General features: G+C 45.1%; 2 protein-coding genes across 3 annotated transcripts in view; one reads left to right on the top strand and one right to left on the bottom strand.

Annotated features, from left to right (window-relative positions):
- The window catches only part of mRpS24 (mitochondrial ribosomal protein S24), a 38045-nt gene extending 21721 nt beyond the window's left edge, over nucleotides 1-16324 (top strand). The window contains exons 3-4 of the mRNA XM_068361989.1: nucleotides 1483-1583; nucleotides 16071-16324. Coding sequence (XP_068218090.1) covers nucleotides 1483-1583; nucleotides 16071-16259 — 290 coding nt within the window. The 3' untranslated portion in view covers nucleotides 16260-16324. The remainder of the gene's footprint in view (nucleotides 1-1482; nucleotides 1584-16070) is intronic.
- A 1246-nt stretch (nucleotides 16325-17570) lies between these two features.
- The window catches only part of c12.2 (von Willebrand factor A domain-containing protein c12.2), a 248503-nt gene continuing 243828 nt past the window's right edge, over nucleotides 17571-22245 (bottom strand). For both annotated transcript variants that reach the window (XM_068361985.1, XM_068361986.1), the window contains exon 22: nucleotides 17571-20285. In XM_068361985.1, the coding sequence (XP_068218086.1) occupies nucleotides 17853-20285 (2433 nt within the window). In that variant the 3' untranslated portion in view covers nucleotides 17571-17852. The remainder of the gene's footprint in view (nucleotides 20286-22245) is intronic.

Raw genomic sequence — 22245 nt, 5'->3', positions numbered from 1 at the left:
TGATCTTATAGTACCATTGTATTCAGACAATCAATCCTAGAGAGTCCAGAGTCGCCCAAGACCATCCACTATTCCTTAGCGTGTTAGCCTAACAGCTTTGACATCTCTATGCTCAGATAGTTAGGAGGTTGAACAAGAGTTATGACTTTCGCTGTCATGAGGGACCAAAGTACATTGACATTTCCTGGGTAAATAAAACCAGCCAGTTTGATCAGGTAGGGAATTCCATACCTCCATGAGTCTCCTATCAAAGGTCGAAGGTTTATATTACTTATAGGAACAAATCAATATTTTTTTTATTCAGTTTTTATTTTAACCAACGATACAAACCTGAGACCTTCAATTTACATTGGCTGCCTCAAGTTAAGATGATTAATACTACTGGAGATGCCCTGACTCAGAACTCTTACCTAAACCCGTGAAGCCAGGGTTTACCAGTCAGACTGTCAGTTCTAGCTCTGCCATTGACAGGTAAAAGGGGTTTTGGAACAGATACCTACGGAGCTAGTGTTATTGTTAATCCTTTACTATCTTTTATGCCTTTTTAACATTAATTTTTTTTAATAGAGCAGCACAGGAAGGAGCCATCACTAATAAAATGCACAAGAAAATAGTTTCCGTCTATAAACAAAGGTCTGAATAGCTCCGACTCTAAGTTCCAGTAAACTGTTGGAGATTAACTTGGGAATCGAGAACGGTCAGTTTCACATTCTAACTGGTAAAGCCTGGCTTCACCTAATCCGTGTTAAGGCATCTCCAGTTATTTTTCCTCCAAGGCCTCAAGTACCATCCAGGGTTGGTGGGTCCACCCAACTGTCAGCTATGTTTACTGTACTTTGTTAAAAGGCTTGATGGCCGTTTCCAGCTTTGTTGAAGTTACACTCCTATTAATGGTCACAGATTTGTATAGTTAGGAAAAATACAAATTAAATTAATCTTTTCAGTTTTACAAAGACAGCGTGATTAATTAACTCTTCTTCCTCTTCTTTGTCTACATCTTTTCCCCACTTCTATGTGGGGTCAATGTTACTGGTCAGCTTTCTCCATCTACCTCTGTCCCACACTTCATCACCGGTTAATCCCTTTGATCGAAGGTCATCCTTGATACAGTCCATCCACCTTCGCTTTGATCTCCCTCTTCTTCTCGTTCCCTGTACCTCCATTTCCATCACTCTCCTCCCAATATACTGTTCATCTCTTCTCATGACCATACCACCTCAGCCTACTTTCTTGGATTTTAACTGATAGTTTTCTAACTCCTGTGGTACCCCTAATTACCTCATTCCGTATCTTATCTCTTCTTGTCACCCCACACATCCATCTCAACATTCTCATCTCTGCCATATCCATTTTCTTCTCTTCTGGCATACTTGAATTGTTGATGAATTATCATACCCTTTTTTCTTTTTTCAAATGTAATTTTTATTTGTTTACTGCAAACTGTATAGGGACTAATATGTGTATTTGTTACCCTGTTTCCAGCAAGTTTGTACGAAGGAATGAGAGAACCTGAAACAGCAATCGAAGATATGTTCATCCGTAAATTTATGACAGGAACTTGGCATAATCTCTTCGTTTCTGAGGTGAGTTTTGATGCTTTGAAACCAATATCTTGATATGGATACCTGGAGATGAATTCTTTTACATTGTATATGTTAACTGATGTAGTAAAATATTACTTTGTTCCATAACCAAAATACAAACCACGCTATTTACATGGGGTATTACTTTCGGCGTAGCTGAAATGACGAGCCATTAGATTTTTAACGAGGGTTAACTACCCTCTCGCTAGCTAGCGAGGGGGTAGGGGAGAGGTATCTAGCTACCCCTCCCCCCTCACACACCGGTGAACTGATTATCTTCGCTTTTGGCTCGGACGGTGGGCAGACGTCTCTGTCCCGTCCTCGCATGGCAGCCATTAATGTTTTGTCTTTACTTAATTACATACTTTTTCTTATCCTTAATATATATGTAAACATTCTTATGTTTATGTATATATTTGAGTATAGAAATACAGTAAGTTTCCTTTTCAGTGTTTGTGCTGTGTGTGTGTAGTGTACGACAACATCTCCGTGTGGTTCCTGGCCCTCACGGTGACATTTCATGGGTCGCGATCTCTCCCTTGGGCCTTCGGTCCTCCCTTCGGCTTCCGATTCTCGGGTGGTGTGGGGAATCGTCATTGCTGGACTTTATTTATTAATCTGTTCTCCGCTGTTCCTCCTTCCCTACGGGGAATTTGGACTATCAGCGTAGTTTAGTTTGACTACGGTCTCTTTCTCTCTCTCTCTCTCTCTCTCTCTCTCTCTCTCGAGGTCGTTCACCCTTTTATTACTACTACGTATTACGGTAGCTTCCTTCCCGTTGCGGGTTGAGTTGCTACTCCGTTTATTTTGTCTCAATTATTTTTAATCAAATCTAATTGTATTTATTAACTTTCAGCTTCTGTGTAGAACGCTTCCCTTCAGGGTTCATTCGTTCTTACTATTAGTGAACATTCTTAGATGAATTACATAATTATAATTGTTATAATTCTATTTTTATTACAGTTCTCCGCCTTCTCCCCCTTCCCGTGAGTGTCGGTGGAGGAGGAGGGCGCATTCCTGGTGTGCAATTCTTATGTTCTTTTCCCTCTGGGTTCCTCTTTGCGAATGTTAACTAATTATTTATTTTATTTTCACAGTTAACTATCTAGTTTTTCGTTTGCTTAATGTGCAAATGAAGCAGAGCTGTCCTGGTTGGGCCTGGGGAGTCTGCTGTTGCCGCCTCCTCTCTAGGACTTCGTCATGGGCGTGTTCCCTTCTCTTAGAAGTTCTCCCGTGACAACTGTCAGCTCCTTAGTTCATTTAGAACACTCATGAGGTTCGCCTCCATGGTAGGGTAACTTCCCTTCCGAGGGAGGTTCCCTTCCTAGGTATGAGTTTTTTCCCCTTCAAAGGGGGGCAACTTCTCTTACCTTATTATTACTGGTTGGTTTTTCCTGGTCCTCGGCAGTTATGCTCTTGATGCTGAGTGACCGCTTTTGTAACCATGCTCAAGGGGCTGAGCGGTTGCGAGGCCGGACCTTGGAATTCAGGCGATTATGCTCTTGGTGCTGAGCGGTCGCATTTGCAGCTACATTCAAGGGGTTGAGCAGCTGCAGGAGCTCCTCTTCGGAGGGTTGCTCTTTATGGTCAGCTTGCTGATCCAACGGCCCTAAGCGGCGCCATCATCAATTCTTCTTGTCTCTTCTACGAAGTGTTCACCGCTCGTTCGTGAGAGAGGACACTCATAGAGACTCCTCTTCGAAGGACTCCCCTGCTGTTGTTGCTGATGTTGTTGAAGGCTCAGTTTCCCCCCTCCTAATATCCTTCGAGGGGGCAGCTGAGTCCAACGGTCTCTCCTGCGAGTGTCTCTCCCCCTCGGGGAAGTTCACTAACAGAGACTCCTCTTCGGAGGACTGATGATGGTGCTCCTGCCCGTGGTCGTCTTTATCTTCAGCTGCAGAGGATCCTCCTCGACGAGAACAGACCATTGCAGCTGCTTCACTAGACCTGTCGGCAGATCGTTTATGATCTCCGACACCTGCCAGAACTTCTTGTCTTCCTTCTCAGTTCCTGTACGCAGAAGCGCAGTGGGTGCCACTCCACCCTGTTATCCAACGAGCACCGGTCCCTTCGGGGCAAAGGGCTTATGTGAGTAAGTCCCTTTAGTGCCAGGTTTTTACCTGTGCAAACTCGTTCTCCTGCGCTCTCGCGCGCAGTAGTTTGCAAATGCTCTCCTGCTATGGACCAGACTTCTGCTGAATCAACACTCCAGCGACCTCCTGTAGCTGAGTCTCGCCGTAGATCTCCTGATCGCCAACTCTTCTGAGACCTTCTGTGCGGCTACGCGCCATGTGCACCTACGGTCTCCTGAACGCCCACGATAGCCTGCTCGCCAGTGCATATCTGCTCGCCCTTTTCTGATGTGCGCAATGCGCGCCAACGTTCGCCCTCGCGCCCACGATCTCCTGATCTGGGCGCAGGCAGGGAGATTATTTCTTCGCTGAACTCCCATGATCTCCTGATCTGGGTGCAGGCAGGGAGATTATTTCTTCGCTGAACTCTCACGTTCGCCTGCTCGCCAGCGCACATCTGCGCGCCCTTTCCTGATGTGCGCAAAGCGCGCCAACGTTCACCCACGCGCCCACGATCTCTGGATATGGGCACAGGCAAGGAGATTATTCCTTCGCCTCCTCGCCGACGATCTCTCTGGTTCTGCACCCTCGCTGATATCTTCTGGCCGCACAACTACGCGCCTATGATCTCCCCGGTTCCTGCCTCGTCGCGCGCAGTTCAAGAGGTTCCTACGCTAGCACACAGGCGCTCACAGGTTCCTCGGGACTCGCAGCGCCCTTCTGGAGTTTCGCGCGGTTCCAGTTCCAGCGGTCACGCGCTCGCCAACGTGCCAGCACGCTTCCACATCACAGCGCGCCACCCAGGAGGCGCCTTAGCTAGCGCACGGGCGCTCACAGGCACCTCAGGGCTCTCCTTGCGCGCCAGTGATCTCCTAAGCGCCCGTGCGATTCTTCGCCTGCGCAAAAGCGTTTTTCAACGCGCCAACGCTCCCACGCTTCAATCATCGTAGGACTCCCACGTGCCCACGCGTTAACTCTCCTGTACGTGATCGGTCGCTACGCGCCATCGCTCGCCAACGTACCTTCGCCCGCCTACGAGCCATCGCTCGCCAAGACGCCACCGCTCGTCAACGCGCCATTGGTCTCCCGGCCGCCTGCGCTTGCCCTTATAACTGCGTGCCCACCCGCCCGCCCACCCACGCACATGCGCACCCATGTTCGTCCACGCGCGAACCAACGATTTTGCCAGCGCGTTTTCATCTGCGATTCCCGTCGGGTTTCGCAACACGAGCAACCTGGCGAGTCTTCTGGAGCACGTACTTCCAGATCATTGTCGTCACAATCTCCGCCTGTAGACGCAGAGCAGCGCACGTGCAGGAGCAGGAAGAAGCTTCAGAGAGATCTGGGTAACATTCTTCTTCTTTTCAGGCAAGCCCCATCATCTCTACTCCCCAGGATCACCTGATCCCCTTCCCTCCAGCGGGGTCGCTGACATTGCGTCTGTCAGCCTTCAGCAGAGGAGGTACTTCAAGATTATGGGGAAGCCTGGTTTAGCTCAGCCTCTCCACCATTCCGTGGAAGGGCTTCCAGGGGAATTTCTCTCGAGAAACTCTCCGCCCGGCAGGGGACTTTCTCGGCTTCGGAGATCTTGAGCCAGGTGAAGGCCGCAAAGTGTGCCCTGCAGGCCACTTCGTGGCTGGTCGTCTGGCTTGGATCTCTGAGCATCCTGTTGTTCGGAGGACTTGTCCAAGGAGAGCACCAGGAAGACCATGGAAACTTTCCTCCTCCCGGGCACGAGCACCATCGATTCCCGGCTCACCAAGTTTCGAACTTGTGGGCAAACTCGATATTGAAGCATTGAGATGCAGCGACCAAGAGGTTCCTCTCAAAAGTCCAAACCGTGGATGTCGGCAAGCTCAGACACTCTTCCATCCTTGGAAAGAGCTTGTTTAAGCTCAAGGACGTGGGACGGACAGCTGAGAGGTAGAGGGAATCGAATCTCGATTCGCCCCTCCAAAGGTGCTTACATCCAAACCCTACAAGCCTCCAGCGCCTCAACAACAGTAGCCTCGTGGGCCTAGGACATCGGAACCGGCTCCGGCGGCAAAGACAAAGGTGTCTAAATAGCAGCCCCCTTCTGTCGGGGACAAGAAGGATGGGAAGTCCTCCTGGGGAGACAATAATCCTAGAGGGAGCGGCCGAGACTGCAAACGCTAGGATTGGCAACCCCTCTGCCCCCAGTGGGGGGATGCCTAAAGTTGCGCGTTCAGGTGGCAGCAACTCGGGTCCGATTCCTCCACAATCTCCGTGATCAGCCAAGGATATCGCGTCCCGTTCATAACATCTCTTCCTCCCCTGACAGCGAATCCAGTGTCGCTGAGCCCCTGCCATGGGATCGGCAAAGGGGCTAGGCCTTCGGGCAGAATTCGAGACTATGCTCTAGAAAGATGCTCTCCATAAGGTCGTCGACGGCTCCCCCCAGCTTCTTCAGTCAACTTTTTCTTGTAAAGAAGGCGTCTGAAGGCTGGAGACCCGTCATCAGCTCTGAACAAGTTTGTCGAACAAACTTCGTTCAGCGTGGAACAGCAGAGTCGTTCAGACTTGCAGTGAGACCACAAGTCTTCAGGTGCACACTGGATCTAGAGGACGGGTACTTCCAGATCCCAATCCATCCGTCTTCCAGGAAGTACTTGAAATTCAGCCTTGACAACAAGGGCTACCAGTTCAAGGTGCTGTGTTTCGATCTCTCCACAGCACCGCAGGTGTTCACCAGAATGTTCACCCTGATATCTTCGTGGCCACACAGGATCGGCATCCGTCCCCTTCGCTATCTGGATGACTGGCTAACCCCGGCAGTCTCGGAATCGACCCTTCTTCGACACCGAGGCAAGCCTCTGGGACTTTGCCAAGATCTAGGGATCATGGTAAATCTCGAGAAGTCTTCTCTGCTTCCATCCCAACAACTGGGATATTTAGGCATGATTTTAGACACCAATCTTCACAAAGCCTTCCCATCAGTCGACAGGATAGCAAGGCTGAGGAGAGGCGCAGAACCTTTCCTCAGACGAGGAGAGCTTCCAACCCAATCTTGGTTACGTCTCCTAGGTCACCTTTTCCTCCCTGACCCGTCTAGTTCCAAACGGCCGCCTCAGGATAAGATCCTTGCAACGGCGGCTCAAGTCCCGGTGGAACCAAGGCAACGATTCCCCGGACACTCTGGTCCCTTGGGACCTGCGGAACGAATGGACCCGTAGTGGTGGTTGTCCTTCGGGAACCTTTGAAAGGGAGTGGATCTTCGTGTCCTTCCCCCGCATTTGATACTGTTGTTGGACGCGGCAAAGAAGGGGGGGGGGAGGGGGGGGGGGGCACATTCTGAACCAAAGGATCTCAGGCCTATGGTCAGAATCAGAAAGGTACCTCCACATCAATCTGCTAGGAATGAAGGTTGTATATCTAGCCCTTCAACAGTTCCAACAACACTGGCGGGTCACTCCGTGAGTGACAACACCACGGTAGTGGCTTATTTCAACAAACAGAGAGGTACCTTTTCATAACAGCTTTCCCATCTTGCAGTAGAGATACTGAGATGAACGGTTTCCACTCAATACCACTATCGGCTCACTTCATTCCGGGCAAAGTAATGTGCTCTCCGACAGTCTGAGTAGAGCCTTGCAGATAGTGAGTGCCGAGTGGTCTTGGGGACCCCTAGTAGCCAGCAAAGTCCTGACTTTTTGGTCCTATTCGCGACAGCCTTGAACTTCAAACTGCCGCTGTACTACTCCTCAGTCCCGTACCCCAAGGCACTCTGGCAAAATGCCTTCCTACAACGGTGGCACAACATCGACGTCTATGCCTTCCCATCGTTCTGTCTGGTGAGAAGAGTGTTCAACAAGACCAGACTATCGGTCAACCTGTCGATGACTCTGATAGCTCCGCTACGGCATCATGCAGAGTGGTTCCCGGACCTTCTGCATCCCCTGATGGAACTCTCGTGAGAGCTTCCCCCACGACACGAGCTACTCAAGCAACCACACTGCAACATCTGCCACAGAGCTGTAGCATCGCTTCGGCTTCACGCCTGGAGACTATCCAGCATTCCCTCACAGAAAGAGGCGTTCCGCAACAAGTTGCAGAGCGGATGTCTCGACACCTGCGAAAGTCATCCGCAGGGGTCTACCAGGCGAAGTGGAGAGTCTTCTGTGGTTGGTGTCCTGGGAGAGGTATCTCTCCCCTTGATGCTACTATTCCAGCAATAGCAGAATTAGTGTATACCTGCGGGAGGGAATGCGCCTTTCGCTCTTGGCGGTGAAAGCCTATTGCTCAGCCTTAAGCCTGGCCTGCAGGCTGAAAGGAATAGACATTTCCTCCCCGCTGGTTCTTTCTTCGCTCATACGAAGCTACGAAGTTACCTGCCCCCAGTCGGAAGTGAGACCTCCTTTATGGAACATGGTTTGGGTTCTTAGGGCTCTCAAGAAACCTCCTTGCGAACCATTACACCAGGCTTCTGATCGTCACCTGACTTGGAAGACGGTGCTACTGCTCGCTCTGGCATCGGCCAAGCGTGCCAGCGATCTTCATAGTCTCTCGTACGTCGTCGCCCATTCAAGAAGTGAGGGGGAGGTAACGTTCAGGTTCGTCCCTGAGTTGGTCACTAGTCTCAAAATCTTGGAGCCCGGACCCTCGGTTCGACTCCTTCAGGATTTCGAGTCTCCGTTCTGTAACAGATGACCCAGACCATCTCCTACTATGCCCAGTAAGGAGTGGGAGGTGTTATCTTAAGAACAGCCGGAGTTCATCCTCACGTGCAAGCCCTGTTTGCGAGCACACGAAAGACGGAGAGGAGGGTCACCAAGAATACCTTTTCAGCCTGGATTCGTAGGGTCATCCATCACGCCCTGAATCCAGACCCTCCTCCGTCACGTCGTTTTAGGGCACACGACGCCAGAGGCATCGCTACGTCCCTGGCCTTCAAGAGTAACTACTCTGTGACGCAGGTGCTACAAGCTGGAGTCTGGAAGCGTCAAACGACCTTCACAGCCCACTACTGTACCTGCAGGACATGACCCACAGGAGATTCGATACGTTTTCTATCGGCCCTGTGGTGGCTACACAACAGCTGGTCTAAACCTCAGGCTCCTTAATGGACAGGTAGCAGAAGGTTGAGGGCATTGGTACCCGGTTTTAGACTGCATGAATGAAAGAAGTATGTCTGGCCCTTACTTCTTCCTTCATCCTCCCCTCTCATGGGGAAAGCAGCTTCCTGGGTTCTCTGCATAGCTGACCTCAAACCTCTGCAGGTAAACCATGCTTCCTTGTGTTCCTAGTATTAAGATAATACTGTCGCGTCCCCCATACCCTGACGAGGTGGTATTGGGAACGTCCTAGCCTAGAATTCTATCTAAGGGACTTCAGGCCAACTTCCTAGGACAAGTCACACTTCGTCCCTCCACACACGAGCTTATGTAGGCCGCACGTTCCTTGCGGAGCAAGGAACTTGCGAGGTGCAGGGACTTTTTCTCGAGTGCTGCTCACTCGGATTCTGAGCCCCTGGGCAAAGCCAAAGCCAGTAAGGCTGGGACTTTCCACCCCTCCTAAGGGGTAAGTCACCCCATGTAAATAGCGTGGTTTGTATTTCGGTTACAGAACAAATGACAAATTCGGAGATAATTTGTAGTTTTCCTAACCATTAACCTTAGCTATTTACACATATTTGCCCGCCAGCCTTGTCCCCCAAGGCAAGTCCTACCTCTAAGCGAAGTGAATCAGTTCACCTGTGTGTGAGGGGGAGGGGTAGCTAGCAACCTCTCCCCTACCCCCTCGCTAGCTAGCGAGAGGGTAGTTAACCCTCGTTAAAAATCTAATGGCTCGTCATTTCAGCTACGCCAAAAGTAATACCCCATGTAAATAGCTAATGTTTGTATGGTTAGGAAAAATACAAATTATATCCGAATTTGTCATGTTACTTCAATTAGTTAAACAATTATCACAATTTAATGACTAAGTTTAGACCCAATTGCATAGGAATGCACCTGGAGGAAGGTGATGAATGCAAGTGTTGATGGGAGAACTACAAGAGGAAGGCCAAGGTTTGGGTGGATGGATGGTGTGAAGAAAGCTCTGGGTGATAGGAGGATAGATGTGAGAGAGGCAAGAGAGCGTGCTAGAAATAGGAATGAATGGCGAGCGATTGTGACGCAGTTCCGGTAGGCCCTGCTGCTTCCTCCGGTGCCTTAGATGACCGCGGAGGTAGCAGCAGTAGGGGATTCAGCATTATGAAGCTTCATCTGTGGTGGAATTGTGGGAGGTTGGGCTGTGGCACCCTAGCAGTACCAGCTGAACTCGGCTGAGTCCCTGGTTAGGCTGGAGGAATGTAGAGAGTAGTCCCCTTTTTGTTTTGTTTCTTTATTGATGTCGGCTACCCCCCAAAATTGGGGGAAGTGCCTTGGTATATGGATGGATTTTTAAATGAATATGTTGAGTATTGTACACAATCATAACCTCGGTGATAGTCCAATATTTTTCACCAAATTGATCTGGTGTGCAGTCCTCAACAGATTAGTTGGTACACTTGACCTCACTGTCCTGGTAAGGGCATAGGAGATTTGGTAACCTTATGGACCTACCTGTGGAGCCACCGATCATTTTATGTTTGGTCTCTATGATATTATGTGATAGGGCAATGATCTGCCTCTTATCTCAACAACTCATGCTTGACTTTTGATGTAGTATCATGCAAAATTAATATAATAGACATAAATTCAAATGGGGGGTGGTTGATTACAGGTAGGGTAGCCATGGCTTTGGTTCCTTGTTCCTCCTATCATAGCCAGGCAAACATATGCAGTATTTACTTGGTGCAGTCAAGGGAAAATCACTGTATAAGGAAGGTTTACTTTCATAATAATATTAATGGAAATTTTTATATCTTGCAACTAGTGAATGTGGATTATCTTTCGCGGAGCTGGAGGGTAGCCATTAGACTTTAATTGCGAGGTGGCAACCCTGCCCAACCGCCGGACCAGGTAGGCCGGGGGTGGCTTGGGGTACCCAGCCACCTTTGTATACTATCTCACAGCAGTGAGATGACACTTTTTCTTTTGGCTCGGTTAGATCGGATGTGTCCGCTTTCCTCCTGACTGTCATAGGACTTTTCCAATTTTGCTTTTTCTTTTCAGGGGTGCATGTCTTCTCTTGCGATCGCCTTCATCATGTGAACCTATCCAGGGCGTGAGGGTGCTGAGTTCAGGACCTTCCCACACTCTTTGTGTCCTACTTGCCGAGGGCATCGATACAAGCAGGGTTCGCCCTGTGCAGAATGTAGGGAGTGGTCTGCCTCCCAATGGGAGAAATTTTGGAGGCATAGGAAGAAGACAAAGCACGACCTTTCTCCCTTATGGGCGAGCAGAGCGCGTACTCTTTCTTCTCGCACCCCAAAATCTCTCTCAAAAGCTCCTTCTCGCTCGCTCTCTTTCAAGAGACGATCAAGTAGGAGCGGAGATCAATTAACTCCTTGGCAACCCTGGGGTACTGGGGCGGCTTGTTGCTTCCCCTAGAGGAGCAACTTCTCTAGCAGCTGGTGAGCCATCCTCCCTTTCAGACCTACTGCAGGTCTGGTTGTCCTTAGGGATTTTGGGACCCCTTCAAAGGAGGAGCTGCTGTGCCTTCTTCACCATGGTGCCAGGAAGGACTTTTTTCCGGAGATGTCGACATCACATGCTCTGGAACTGTGCAAGGCCCATCTGTCACCTTCTCCTGTCCCTTCCACGCATGGACGAGGTGATTGCTCGCGTTAGGCTGTCCAACGTCCCCCTGCTGATGATGAGCACTCTTCTTCTAGAAGGCACTCACGCCCTAGAGCCTCATGCTCTCGAGACCGCAGTTCCCAACACTCTCGTGTTCTACATGGTCATGAGCAAAGTCTAGACCTCGGTCCAGGTGCTCGCGTTGTAGATCTGTGCGATCTAGATCATGAGAATAGCACTCCCGCTCGAGAGGACGATGCTCCCGTTCACGCTCGCAAGGGTACCGTTCACGATCACGAGGCCAATGCTCACGTTCGCAAGCTAGGCATTCGCGATGTTTATGCCGTTCTCAAACGAGAGCTAGACGCTCTTGTTCACAAGCATCTCGTTCACGATCACAAACCGCACGTTTACGATCAAAGTCTAGACTTCCCTCGTCTAGAGGTAGAGGTAGGCGTACGCACAGTCCATCACCATGTAGCCCCTCAACCAGACCTTCCAAACGACCTCGGACCGTACTTGAAGATGAAAGAAACCATTCCTCTAACAGCCATCCAGCTAAACCCCCAGTGCCTTTCACCGGCTGGGGAGTTCTAGCAAAGCGGTCGCCTACGTGACGCTTGGAAACGCATCCCGCTGTGACGCGTTCTCTAACTAGAGTAATCCCTACTCAGAGGCCTCCTTTGCCGACTTCGTCGGATGTATATACATCTCTAGGGCAGCAGGAAGGTGTTAGACCTTCCTCTTCCTCTGTGGCTCCTAGTGCGAGCACTTCTGCTCGTGAATCGCGTCAGTTGAAGCGTGAAACTTGCAAACTTTTGAATCTCGTGATTTCACAAGCAAATGTCCGGATACTTGCGTAGGTTCTCAGCCTCAGTGTACCAGGCAAAATGGAGAGTATTTTGTGGTTGGAGTCATGGAAGGAATACCTTGAATACCTCCAGAAGGAAAAGCTTCTTTTGGTTTTGGCGGTGAAAAGCTATCTCTCAGCCTTAACCCTAGCCTTTAGGCTAAAGGGAGTGGATATTTCCTCTTCATTGGAGTTTTATTTACTCATACGGAGTTATGAGATCACTTGCCCATAGTCAGAGATCAGGCCTCCTCCTTGGAACGTGGTTCGCATCTTGAGATCCTCACGAACCATTACGCCATGCAACCAACAGAAATCTCACTTTGAAGACGATGTTTCTGCTCACTTTAGCCTTGGCAAAAAGAGTCGGCAAACTGTAAGGCTTCTCGTATGACATCGCCCATTCAAGGGGATGGGGGAAAGTGACAGCTTCATCCCTGAGTTTATTGCCAAGACTCAAAAATTTCAGGGGTCCTGGACCATAGATTTGGGCCCTTTCAGATTGCGAGTCTTTGTTCTGTAACCAATGACCTAGATCAGTTGTTACTATGGCAAGTGAGGAGTTTGAGATAGTATCTTGAATGCACTGCAGCAGCACGGCCCAGACTAACACCTCTGTTTGTTAGTTCAGGGAGAGTAAAGAGGAGGATCACCAAAAACATGGTTTCCTCCTGGATTCGCCAAAGTAATCGAAAGAGCCTTGGCTCCCAATCCTCCTCAGGCTTGTCGACCTAGAGCCCATGATGTCAGGGGAGTCAGTACTTCTCTGGCATTCAAACGCAACTAATCCGTGTTGCAAGTTCTCCAAGCGGGTGTGTGGAAGAGACAGACCACCTTCACAGCTCATTACAGTACTTAAAAAGAGGTGACCCACAGGAGACTTGATATGTTCACTATCGGTCCTGTGATGGCTGCTCAACAAGTGGTTCAAGATACCTCAGGCTCCTTGATGGACAAATAGCAGTTGGTTGAGGGCATTCGTTACCCAGGTTAAGACTAGGATTAATGAGAAGAATGTCTGGCTTTCCTTTCCTTTTCTTCCTCTCTTGGGATACAGCACCATGGGTTCTTCTGCAAGTTGGCTATAACCTCTGCAGGTAATTATCACTTCTCTTGTGTAGCCTAGTATAAGTTATAAAATTGTTTATACTGTCCATGTCCCCATTGCTTTCTGCAAGGGAGCAATGGGATACATCCCTTTTTCCTATATAAACTCAGAAGGCGTTCATACAAATTAACAACCTCTATTATTATTATTATTATTATTATTATTACTATCCAAGCTACAACCCTAATTGGAAAAGCAAGATGCTATAAGCCCAGGGGCTCCAATAGGGAAAAATAGCCCAGTGAGGAAAGGAAATAAGGAAATAAATAAATGAAGAGAACAAATTAACAATAAATCATTCTAAAAAAAAGTAATGTCAAAAGAGATATATCATATATAAACTATTAACAACGTCAACAACAAAAATGTCATATATAAACTATAAAAAGACTCATGTCCGTCTGGTCAACAAAAAAGCATTTGCTCCAACTTTGAACTTTTGAAGTTCTACTGATTCAACAACCCGATTAGGAAGATCATTCCACAACTTGGTAACAGCTGGAATAAAACTTCTAGAGTACTGCGTAGTATTGAGTCTTATGATGGAGAAGGCCTGGCTATTAGAATTAACTGCCTGCCTAGTATTACGAACAGGATAGAATTGTCCAGGGAGATCTGAATGTAAAGGATGGTCAGAGTTATGAAAAATCTTATGCAACATGCATAATGAACTAATTGATCGACGGTGCCAGAGATTAATATCTAGATCAGGAATAAGAAATTTAAAAGACCGTAAGTTTCTGTCCAACAAATTAAGATGAGAATCAGCAGCTGAAGACCAGACAGGAGAACAATACTCAAAACAAGGTAGAATAAAAGAATTAAAACACTTCTTCAGAATAGATTGATCACCGAATATCTTAAAAGACTTTCTCAATAAGCCAATTTTTTGTGCAATTGAAGAAGACACAGACCTTATATGTTTCTCAAAAGTAAATTTGCTGTCAAGAATCACGCCTAAAATTTTGAAAGAGTCATACAAATTTAAAGAAACATTATCAATACTGAGATCCGGATGTTGAGGAGCCACCGTCCTTGACCTACTTACAATCATACTTTGAGTTTTGTTAGGATTCAACTTCATACCCCATAATTTGCACCATGCACTAATTTTAGCTAAATCTCTATTAAGGGATTCACCAACCCCAGATCTACATTCAGGGGATGGAATTGATGCAAAGAGAGTAGCATCATCTGCATATGCAACAAGCTTATTTTCTAGGCCAAACCACATGTCATGTGTATATAGTATGAAAAGTAATGGGCCAAGAACACTACCCTGTGGAACACCGGATATCACATTCCTATACTCACTATGGTGCCCATCAACAACAACTCTTTGAGATCTACTACTTAAAAAATCAATAATAATGCTAAGAAACGACCCACCCACTCCCAACTGTTTCAGTTTGAAAACAAGGGCCTCATGATTAACACGGTCAAAGGCAGCACTAAAATCAAGGCCAATCATACGAACTTCCCGACCACAATCAAGGGATTTCAGTACTGCATTGGAGATTGTAAGAAGGGCATCACATGCTCCAAGGCCTTTCCGAAAACCAAATTGCAAACTAGGGAATAGATGATTGCCTTCAGCAAACCTATTAAGACGTTTTGCCAGAAGACGTTCAAAAACTTTAGATAATATGGGAGTTATGGAAATTGGGCGGTAATCAGTGGGACTTGAGCTACCACAAACACATTTACATAGAGGAGTAACATTACCAATTCTCCAACAAGTGCTAAAAGCTCCTCTTCTTGCTAACTTGCGTAAAATAACAGATAACTTTGGAGCTAAGAAATCTGCTGTCTTTATAAAAAACAAAGGAAAAATACCATTAGGGTCTACACCTCCATAAGCATCAAGGTCCATCAACAGAGCTTTAATCTCACGAGATCGAAAAGCTAAACTAGTTAGTTTAGCCTCAGGAAAACAGGAATGAGGAAGTTCAAGTTTTTCATTACTCTGTTTACTGTCAAAAACATCAGCCAAAAGGGTTGCCTTTTCCTTTGGACAGTGAGTGACTGAGCCATCTGGTTTAAGTAAAGGAGGAACTGTTGCATCTACACCAAAGAGTGCAGATTTAAGGGTAGACCACCATTTATGTTCCTGAGTTGTACCAGAGAGGGTTTCTTTTATGATTAAATTGTACTCCTTTTCAGTTGAGGCATAAACTCTCTGAGAAAAAGCTCGAAGCTGAGTATAGTTGTTCCAGGTCAAATCTGATCTGCATTGTACAGGCCGCGAGTATGCTCACTTTGTATATTTCAACGAGGTGCCAAAGTTTTCCCTAGACCATAGTCATTTACTGTTCTAGGTAAAACTGGGTTTATGTCCATGCCAGATCTTGGACTTCCACCTACCTAAGAGTGAGTCATTCACATAAATAACGGAAGGTTTGTTAGTATGGGAACAAATGACAAATTCGAAGATCATTTGTATTTTTCCCTAACTAATACAAACCTAGGGTTATTTATATGAATTGGCCCACCATCACCTGTCCCCCAGAAGTCCTGCCTGCAATCAAAAGTGAAGTGTCACTGCTGTGAGAGTATATATAGAAGCAGCGGGGTACCCCCCAGCCGCTCCCAGCCTACCCGCTCAAGCGGTTAGGCAGGGTTGCCACCTCGCAATTAAAGTCTGATGGCTACCTTCCAGCTGCTCTGAAAGATAATCCACAAAAATAACTCCAGGTCTGTATTAGTTAAGGGAAAATACAAATTATCTCCAAATTTGTCGTCTTACTATGCACTGTATGCTCTTTTATTTCACAGGTTATCATCAAAAGACAGCACAACATGATAAGGATTGCTGGTATTATCCAACAGAAAATCATTCCACGTAAAATGTATTTCCTCATCGGATATTCTGAAGAGCTTTTATCCTACTGGTTGAGATGTCCTGTGAAATTAGAATTACAGACAGTTGGAGACCAAAAAGATGTTGTTTATAAATATGTTTGAAAAATTTTCAAGATTTTATTATGTACAGCTTATTTACGAGGTATAATAATACAAACAAAATATCAGGTATGTTTTTACTCCAGTTTCCTGCTAAAGTTTATTGGAAATCATGCCAGTGAGATAGTTAAATGCATTCACCTGTAGGAAGGCTATTTTTGTCTTAAACTTGACTATATAATGATCAGTATTTAGAATAATTGAGTGTTTTCTAACATTCAAATCCTCATTCTATTTGTAGAGTCAATCTGAATCCGCAGATTGGTGATTATGGTATGCACAAATGTTTTGGGTGCCTAAGGGGAGCAGTTGGGGTTGTCCCTGTGATTTTACCTAAACACTACAGTTTAACTGGCACTCTTTTTTTTTCCAGTAATTGAAGGCAGCAAGTTTAAGGTGTAAGTAATTTAGTATTTTTTAATTGTAACCAGATTGAACTGCTTATCAAAATTTGTGAGGCTTATCCAAACATTGTAACATTTAATGTGTTCAAACAATGTACAAATCTCATATTTTACTCAATACAATACCTACCGCTGGATATACAGTGGTTAATTATTTACCAATAAGTAGGTCTCATTCTCATTTTGCATTTTTCTGACAGTCCCTGAAATGTGGTGGCATGAAACACGAATTGGATTTTTTGTCTCATGATGGACCAGTTTCCTATATTGAAATTTATTATAATTCATTTTTACTTGCCACTAAACAAAGCACTGCTGTGTAGCAAAGGTTAAGGATTCTTTCATTTTAGTCCATTCCTGCTTTACATTTATATATGTAATTACAACCTCTTGCATTTTGTATAATAATTCTTGCCCTTCAATTGGGTCTCACACTCAAACACTTATATGGATAGGTTTTTATGCTCTCAACCTTCGTTAACTCGACTTTCAATGTATTCTTCTATCGGTCAAATATTTTCTACCGGTGAAACCAAGATCAATCTTATGCCAGGGACTAGATCTTTGACATCCTCATGGTGTCCTTCGGCTTGTTTTTTCGTTTTCATGACTGCCCAAGGTATTGGCAATCATGGACTTAATTTATTGGTTGTCAGAAAAGTAAGAAGATTTATTTAATATACTGTTTGCCAGAAAAATAATCTTTGGTCACACAGAGGGAGTTCTAGCGAACAGCTTCAGGACCTCTTTGGTCATTTTCAGTCTTTTTCCAACCCCCCTTTTTTTAAAGGTACAGTATCACTTAAGATATAATATTAGGAATTAAGTAAACTTTGGAAGTTCTTGTTTACTTTTTGCTTTCTTGAAGTGAGTGAAAGGAGATGGTAATGCAATTTAGTAAAGGCTAATAAAACATGTAATAAAAAGAAGGGAATTTAATGTTTAATCCATGTAACATTCATTTATCATAGGAAATGCTGAAGCAATCCAAAGAATATGTATGGTATATCATTTACAGTCTTTAAATATTTGTAAGATGTCGTAGAAGAATTTTATGTGGAAATTTGTTGCTTTACAATGAAATAGGAAATTATTTATTTATTATTACAAAACTAACCACTTAATTTGTAGATATATCTATAGTACAGTATTTACATAAATGAAATATCTGTTGCTCTATTTCTATATACTGTTATTTAAGCATTGCTGAAGTGAATATCTGTTGTAGGATCTGAGGTATTTTCTTGAGGTCAAGACAGACGAACGATCGACCAGCCGGTAAAGCTTTAGTGAGAGAAACAGCTTGATCACCAAGAGAACCAATGAAAATAGCATAAGTGTTGACTGAAGGTTCTGAAGTCAAAGCTTTGGCCAGCTCACTTGGCCGAATGCCATATCTATCCAAGTTTGCATCTGAGAGTAAAATAACAAAGTTCTCATCTGATTCTCCTTGTGCGAGTTGTCTGACAGCTTCCTTGGCAGCTGGTAATGTGTGATCACCACTCAAGCAGAACTGCGTGTGAGCCTGCATTACTTTCAGCACATTCAATCGCTCTTTATTATTGCCAGGGATTTTATTGCATTCAACCAGTGGCACCGATTCATCTTCACCTGAATGACCATAGACGTCATAAAGGAATTTAGTCTCGAATCCTTCAAAAGCTTCCATTACCATTAAGGTGGCTTCCAATTCCCGTTCAAGGCGTCCATCATGCCCATTAAACCTGTACATAGAACCAGAGATATCAACAAGTAACCTAAGCCTTTTTGGGCGAGTTTGTGGGGCACCAACTTCTGGTTCCTCTTCTCTTCTCTGACGGTATATATTGCGCTCTCCTGCTAAACCTTCTATCAGTTTAGTATCATCAAGTTCTCCAGAGGTACGATGTCTTGTCCACTGTCTCTCTTTTCCTTTTGCCTGAAGGGAGTTAATAATCCCTCTAAGGGCACGTACTTGTGGTTTCACAGCTCCTGATAATTTCTCATACAAAGAGGCATCATATTCACTCATCTGTATTTCACGCAGACGTTCTTTGAAAGCTTTTTGAGCCATTTTGTATGCTGCCATTTTAACTTCAGGAGGTACAGCGTCTTTTTCGGCCTGAGGAACTTGGTACACATCATGACCCATATCTAATCTGTAGGGGCCACCTTTTCCTCCTAAACCAGCAGTATCACGACCACCTGTACCTCCAGCCCAGGTATTTCCACCCACATGAGGAGCCCCAGTGGGATCTTCTTTTCCATGTTTTGGAGAAGAAACATCTAGCCCACTAGTACGCTCCATCTCCAACCTTAAATGCTCTGTGTTTTCGCCAATCATCTTTCTCCACTCCGTAAGAGCTCTTTCTAATCCTGCACTACCCGTTTGCCATACCCGAACAACCCCAGCTGAATCTACAGAGACAACTCCTTCACCACTTATCGGAGATATTAGAAGTGGGGCTGCACGTTTTGCCATAGACCAGGTCCAATATGGAGAAGAATGTGATGCACGAGGAACAGGAACATAACTGATGCTATGATTTATCAAGTCTGTTACCTCCAAGTAAGATCCAGCTGTGTTTGGAGGAGAGCCACTCTCAAATGCTCCACCTGGAGCTTTATCAACAGCTCTGATGATCTGCCCTGCATCACTCAGTAAAACGATGACACCATTTGTATCAGAAGTGTTCGTAGAAGCTATGGACTTGAGTTCTCTCTCCCAGACATATACCTCATTCTGACTTGCATCAAGTTCAGGAAATCCTACAGTTATAGCAGCTAAAGAATCTCCAGGGGCAAACAAGCGACTTGGGGAACTTATCTGTTGTCCCAAAGCACCAGAAAGAACAAAATCACTCAAATTACTTTTGGTAACTTTGAGAATTGTTGTTAAGTCGCTGTGATTTTCAGTTGAAACTTGAGAGATTGGGTGGAGTACTTGAGGGCAGGTTTGATCCTCACCTCTCAGTAGCCATTTATCTCCAACTTCATCTACAGCAAGCCACTGATTTCCAGAGTTTACATAATGAAGTGAGGATAGTTTTAGAGGCACAGATAAAGAACAATTGCTATTGTTTACGAAGTCTAAGAAGACCATACGCCCACCACCAACTTCCCAAAGCACAATTTGGCCATCCTCTGCTCTGTCTTTACACATCCGGAAAAATGTTTCGTTTCCTCCACCTGTTCCAAATCTTTTTAGTATTATTTCAGCTGCTGTGTCAAAGAAGGAACTACTTAACTGAATTGGATGCACAAGCCCAGTGTTCATTTCAACCATGAGGAGACTATTTGTATCTTCTTCGTGGACAATCAAATGGTCCCTGGACAAGGGGGCTATTCGTAGCTTTGGCTGGTAATATGAACGAGACTGGGGCAACGCGTCTCTCAAAAGTATCTCTCTCAATGGTTGCTTTGCCCCTCTAGGAACAAATGAGTAGATTCCTGCTGGTGCAGCTGTTGAAATATATATACAGTCGTCGAGAGGATCTCCTGTACCGCTAGGTGTTACTGCTATATCTGTCACCAATGATGTCTCATGCAATGGCAATGGCCAGTAGCTGTGCTGTTCTGAAAATACAGCGGATCTGGCTTCAGAAACATCAACTGTGTGGTGATGCACATGTAGGCGGAAGGAATTCTGTCAAAAGAAAATTATCATTACAAACCAGAAACATTGAATCTCTTAAATATTATATATTGTGAAAAGGAATACTTAAGATGAGACCTCTAAGTGATATTTCAGAAATAAATGAATGTAAAAGCTTTCTCTTAGGCAACTGTACAGCAGTAAAAAGAAAAAAAAAGAAAAAAAAAAGCTTTTAAAGAGACATGGCAAATAATCCTTTTACAGTATGGAAGGCAACTAAATACAGAGTAAAGTATCATAATGATGTGCTTAATAAGATTGAATGATTACATGAATGAAGTTTTACATCCTTTACCAAGAGTATGCTGAATAATGTTAGAAATAAAGGAAATACACCCAAAACGTTCCACACTTCCATAATTACACAACTTATAACCCCTACCATCAGAAATTACTATAAAACAATTAATTCATAATAAAAAAATATGTATTAAAGTTACTTCACGCTTTACCATTGAGGAGAATTGTGACTGGTGTGAGGGAGACAAGAGGAGGAAGAGGGGTTACTGTTTAGGCGGAAAATCTCCCTACAAGAGAACTTCTGATAAAATATCGAAGAGACCTTTTTCTTGAACAGCAAGCCCTATCACTAATCGAATCTGTTAATGTACGCTTTCTTTACACATTTTTTTATTTACACCTCTATTCAATTTTGACAACTGCTTTTGTCATTTCTATAAAATAGTTTGAAAATACATCATCATATTGTCAGGTAATAAGTTTGCTGCTCGCCTTGCTGAAGCCTTATCTGGGTGATGTTACAAAATTTTCATTGGTTTCTCATATTTTGTCATTCTTTCTCTGCCTTCTCATTCAAAAGATTTCTGATGGTGTCCTTGTCCTCCTCCAAACCCAATTGTCTTGCCCAAGGGTACAATTTCATCATCAGCTGCCTCCTCAATTTGGTTTGAATCTCTTGAAATTACATTCAGCACCACATTCAGACCTCAGTTTCCTGCACACACAATTGACATTTTGGTTGGTTACCCTTTCCCTGCCTTTGTCAATCATTTTGAGGAGGCTGATGATGCAGAAATGTTTATTGCAAACCTCACAGAAGGTGAGGCTAGGACCTTGAAACAGGGCTGGAACATTACTTTATACTAAAGATTTTTTGAAGTTCAAGATCACTTGCTGATCCATGGGTGTGAGAACTGGAGTGACATTTGGACAGCAGGAACCATATTCTGATTTACTTAAACTCCTCCATTAGGTCCTTTTCAATGACTGGAGGATGGGTAGGAGCATTGCCCATAAGCAACAAGGCTTGGAGTTGAAGATTCTATTCCATGGGGGTATTTTTTTACCTCATTGACTCATTCCACAAACAAAATGCAAGTCGCCTAAGCCTTGTTGTTTGAACTCCACAAAACTTTCATTGCTCCTTCTGCACCTTGGGCTTTTTAAAGGCTGATGGATTTTCTGAATGATACACCAGAAGAGGTTGGATTTTGGAATCCTTTACTGGCATTAGTACAGAACAGCATGACGAGACCATCTTTCATGGACTTGTGACCATGAATTGCCTTTTCTTTTACAGTAATGAAGGTCCTCTTGGATATTTTCTTGCAGAACAGACTAGTCTCTTAACAATTGAGCACTTACTGCAGCATGATAGACTCAGAATCGATGAACCTTTTAAACTCTACAACAATGCCTTTGCTCCCCTCACATCACAGCTCGTAGCTTTACTATGTTGTTGCACAACACTATGGACACCCGTTGTTCTCTTGGAAATCTTTAAACCAGCCACAGCTGACATAACTAGCTCCTTTTTTACAAGGTCAGCATACAATACTTTGTCTTTTCACAAATATGGTCTCATTAATTGTATCGCCAGGTAACAGCATACCATTGATCCATAAGCATCTGGAGACAGAGGCTATCAGGGCATGGGTTTTAAACCCTGACCCTATGGAGGGGATGTTAAGATCTTCCCAACGAAGCTCCA

The sequence above is a fragment of the Palaemon carinicauda genome, chromosome 38 (assembly GCF_036898095.1).
Source record: "Palaemon carinicauda isolate YSFRI2023 chromosome 38, ASM3689809v2, whole genome shotgun sequence".
Classification (NCBI taxonomy): Eukaryota; Metazoa; Arthropoda; class Malacostraca; order Decapoda; family Palaemonidae; genus Palaemon; species Palaemon carinicauda.
Note: the sequence above shows the minus strand (reverse complement) of the source record. Positions and strands in the feature narration are given on the sequence as shown.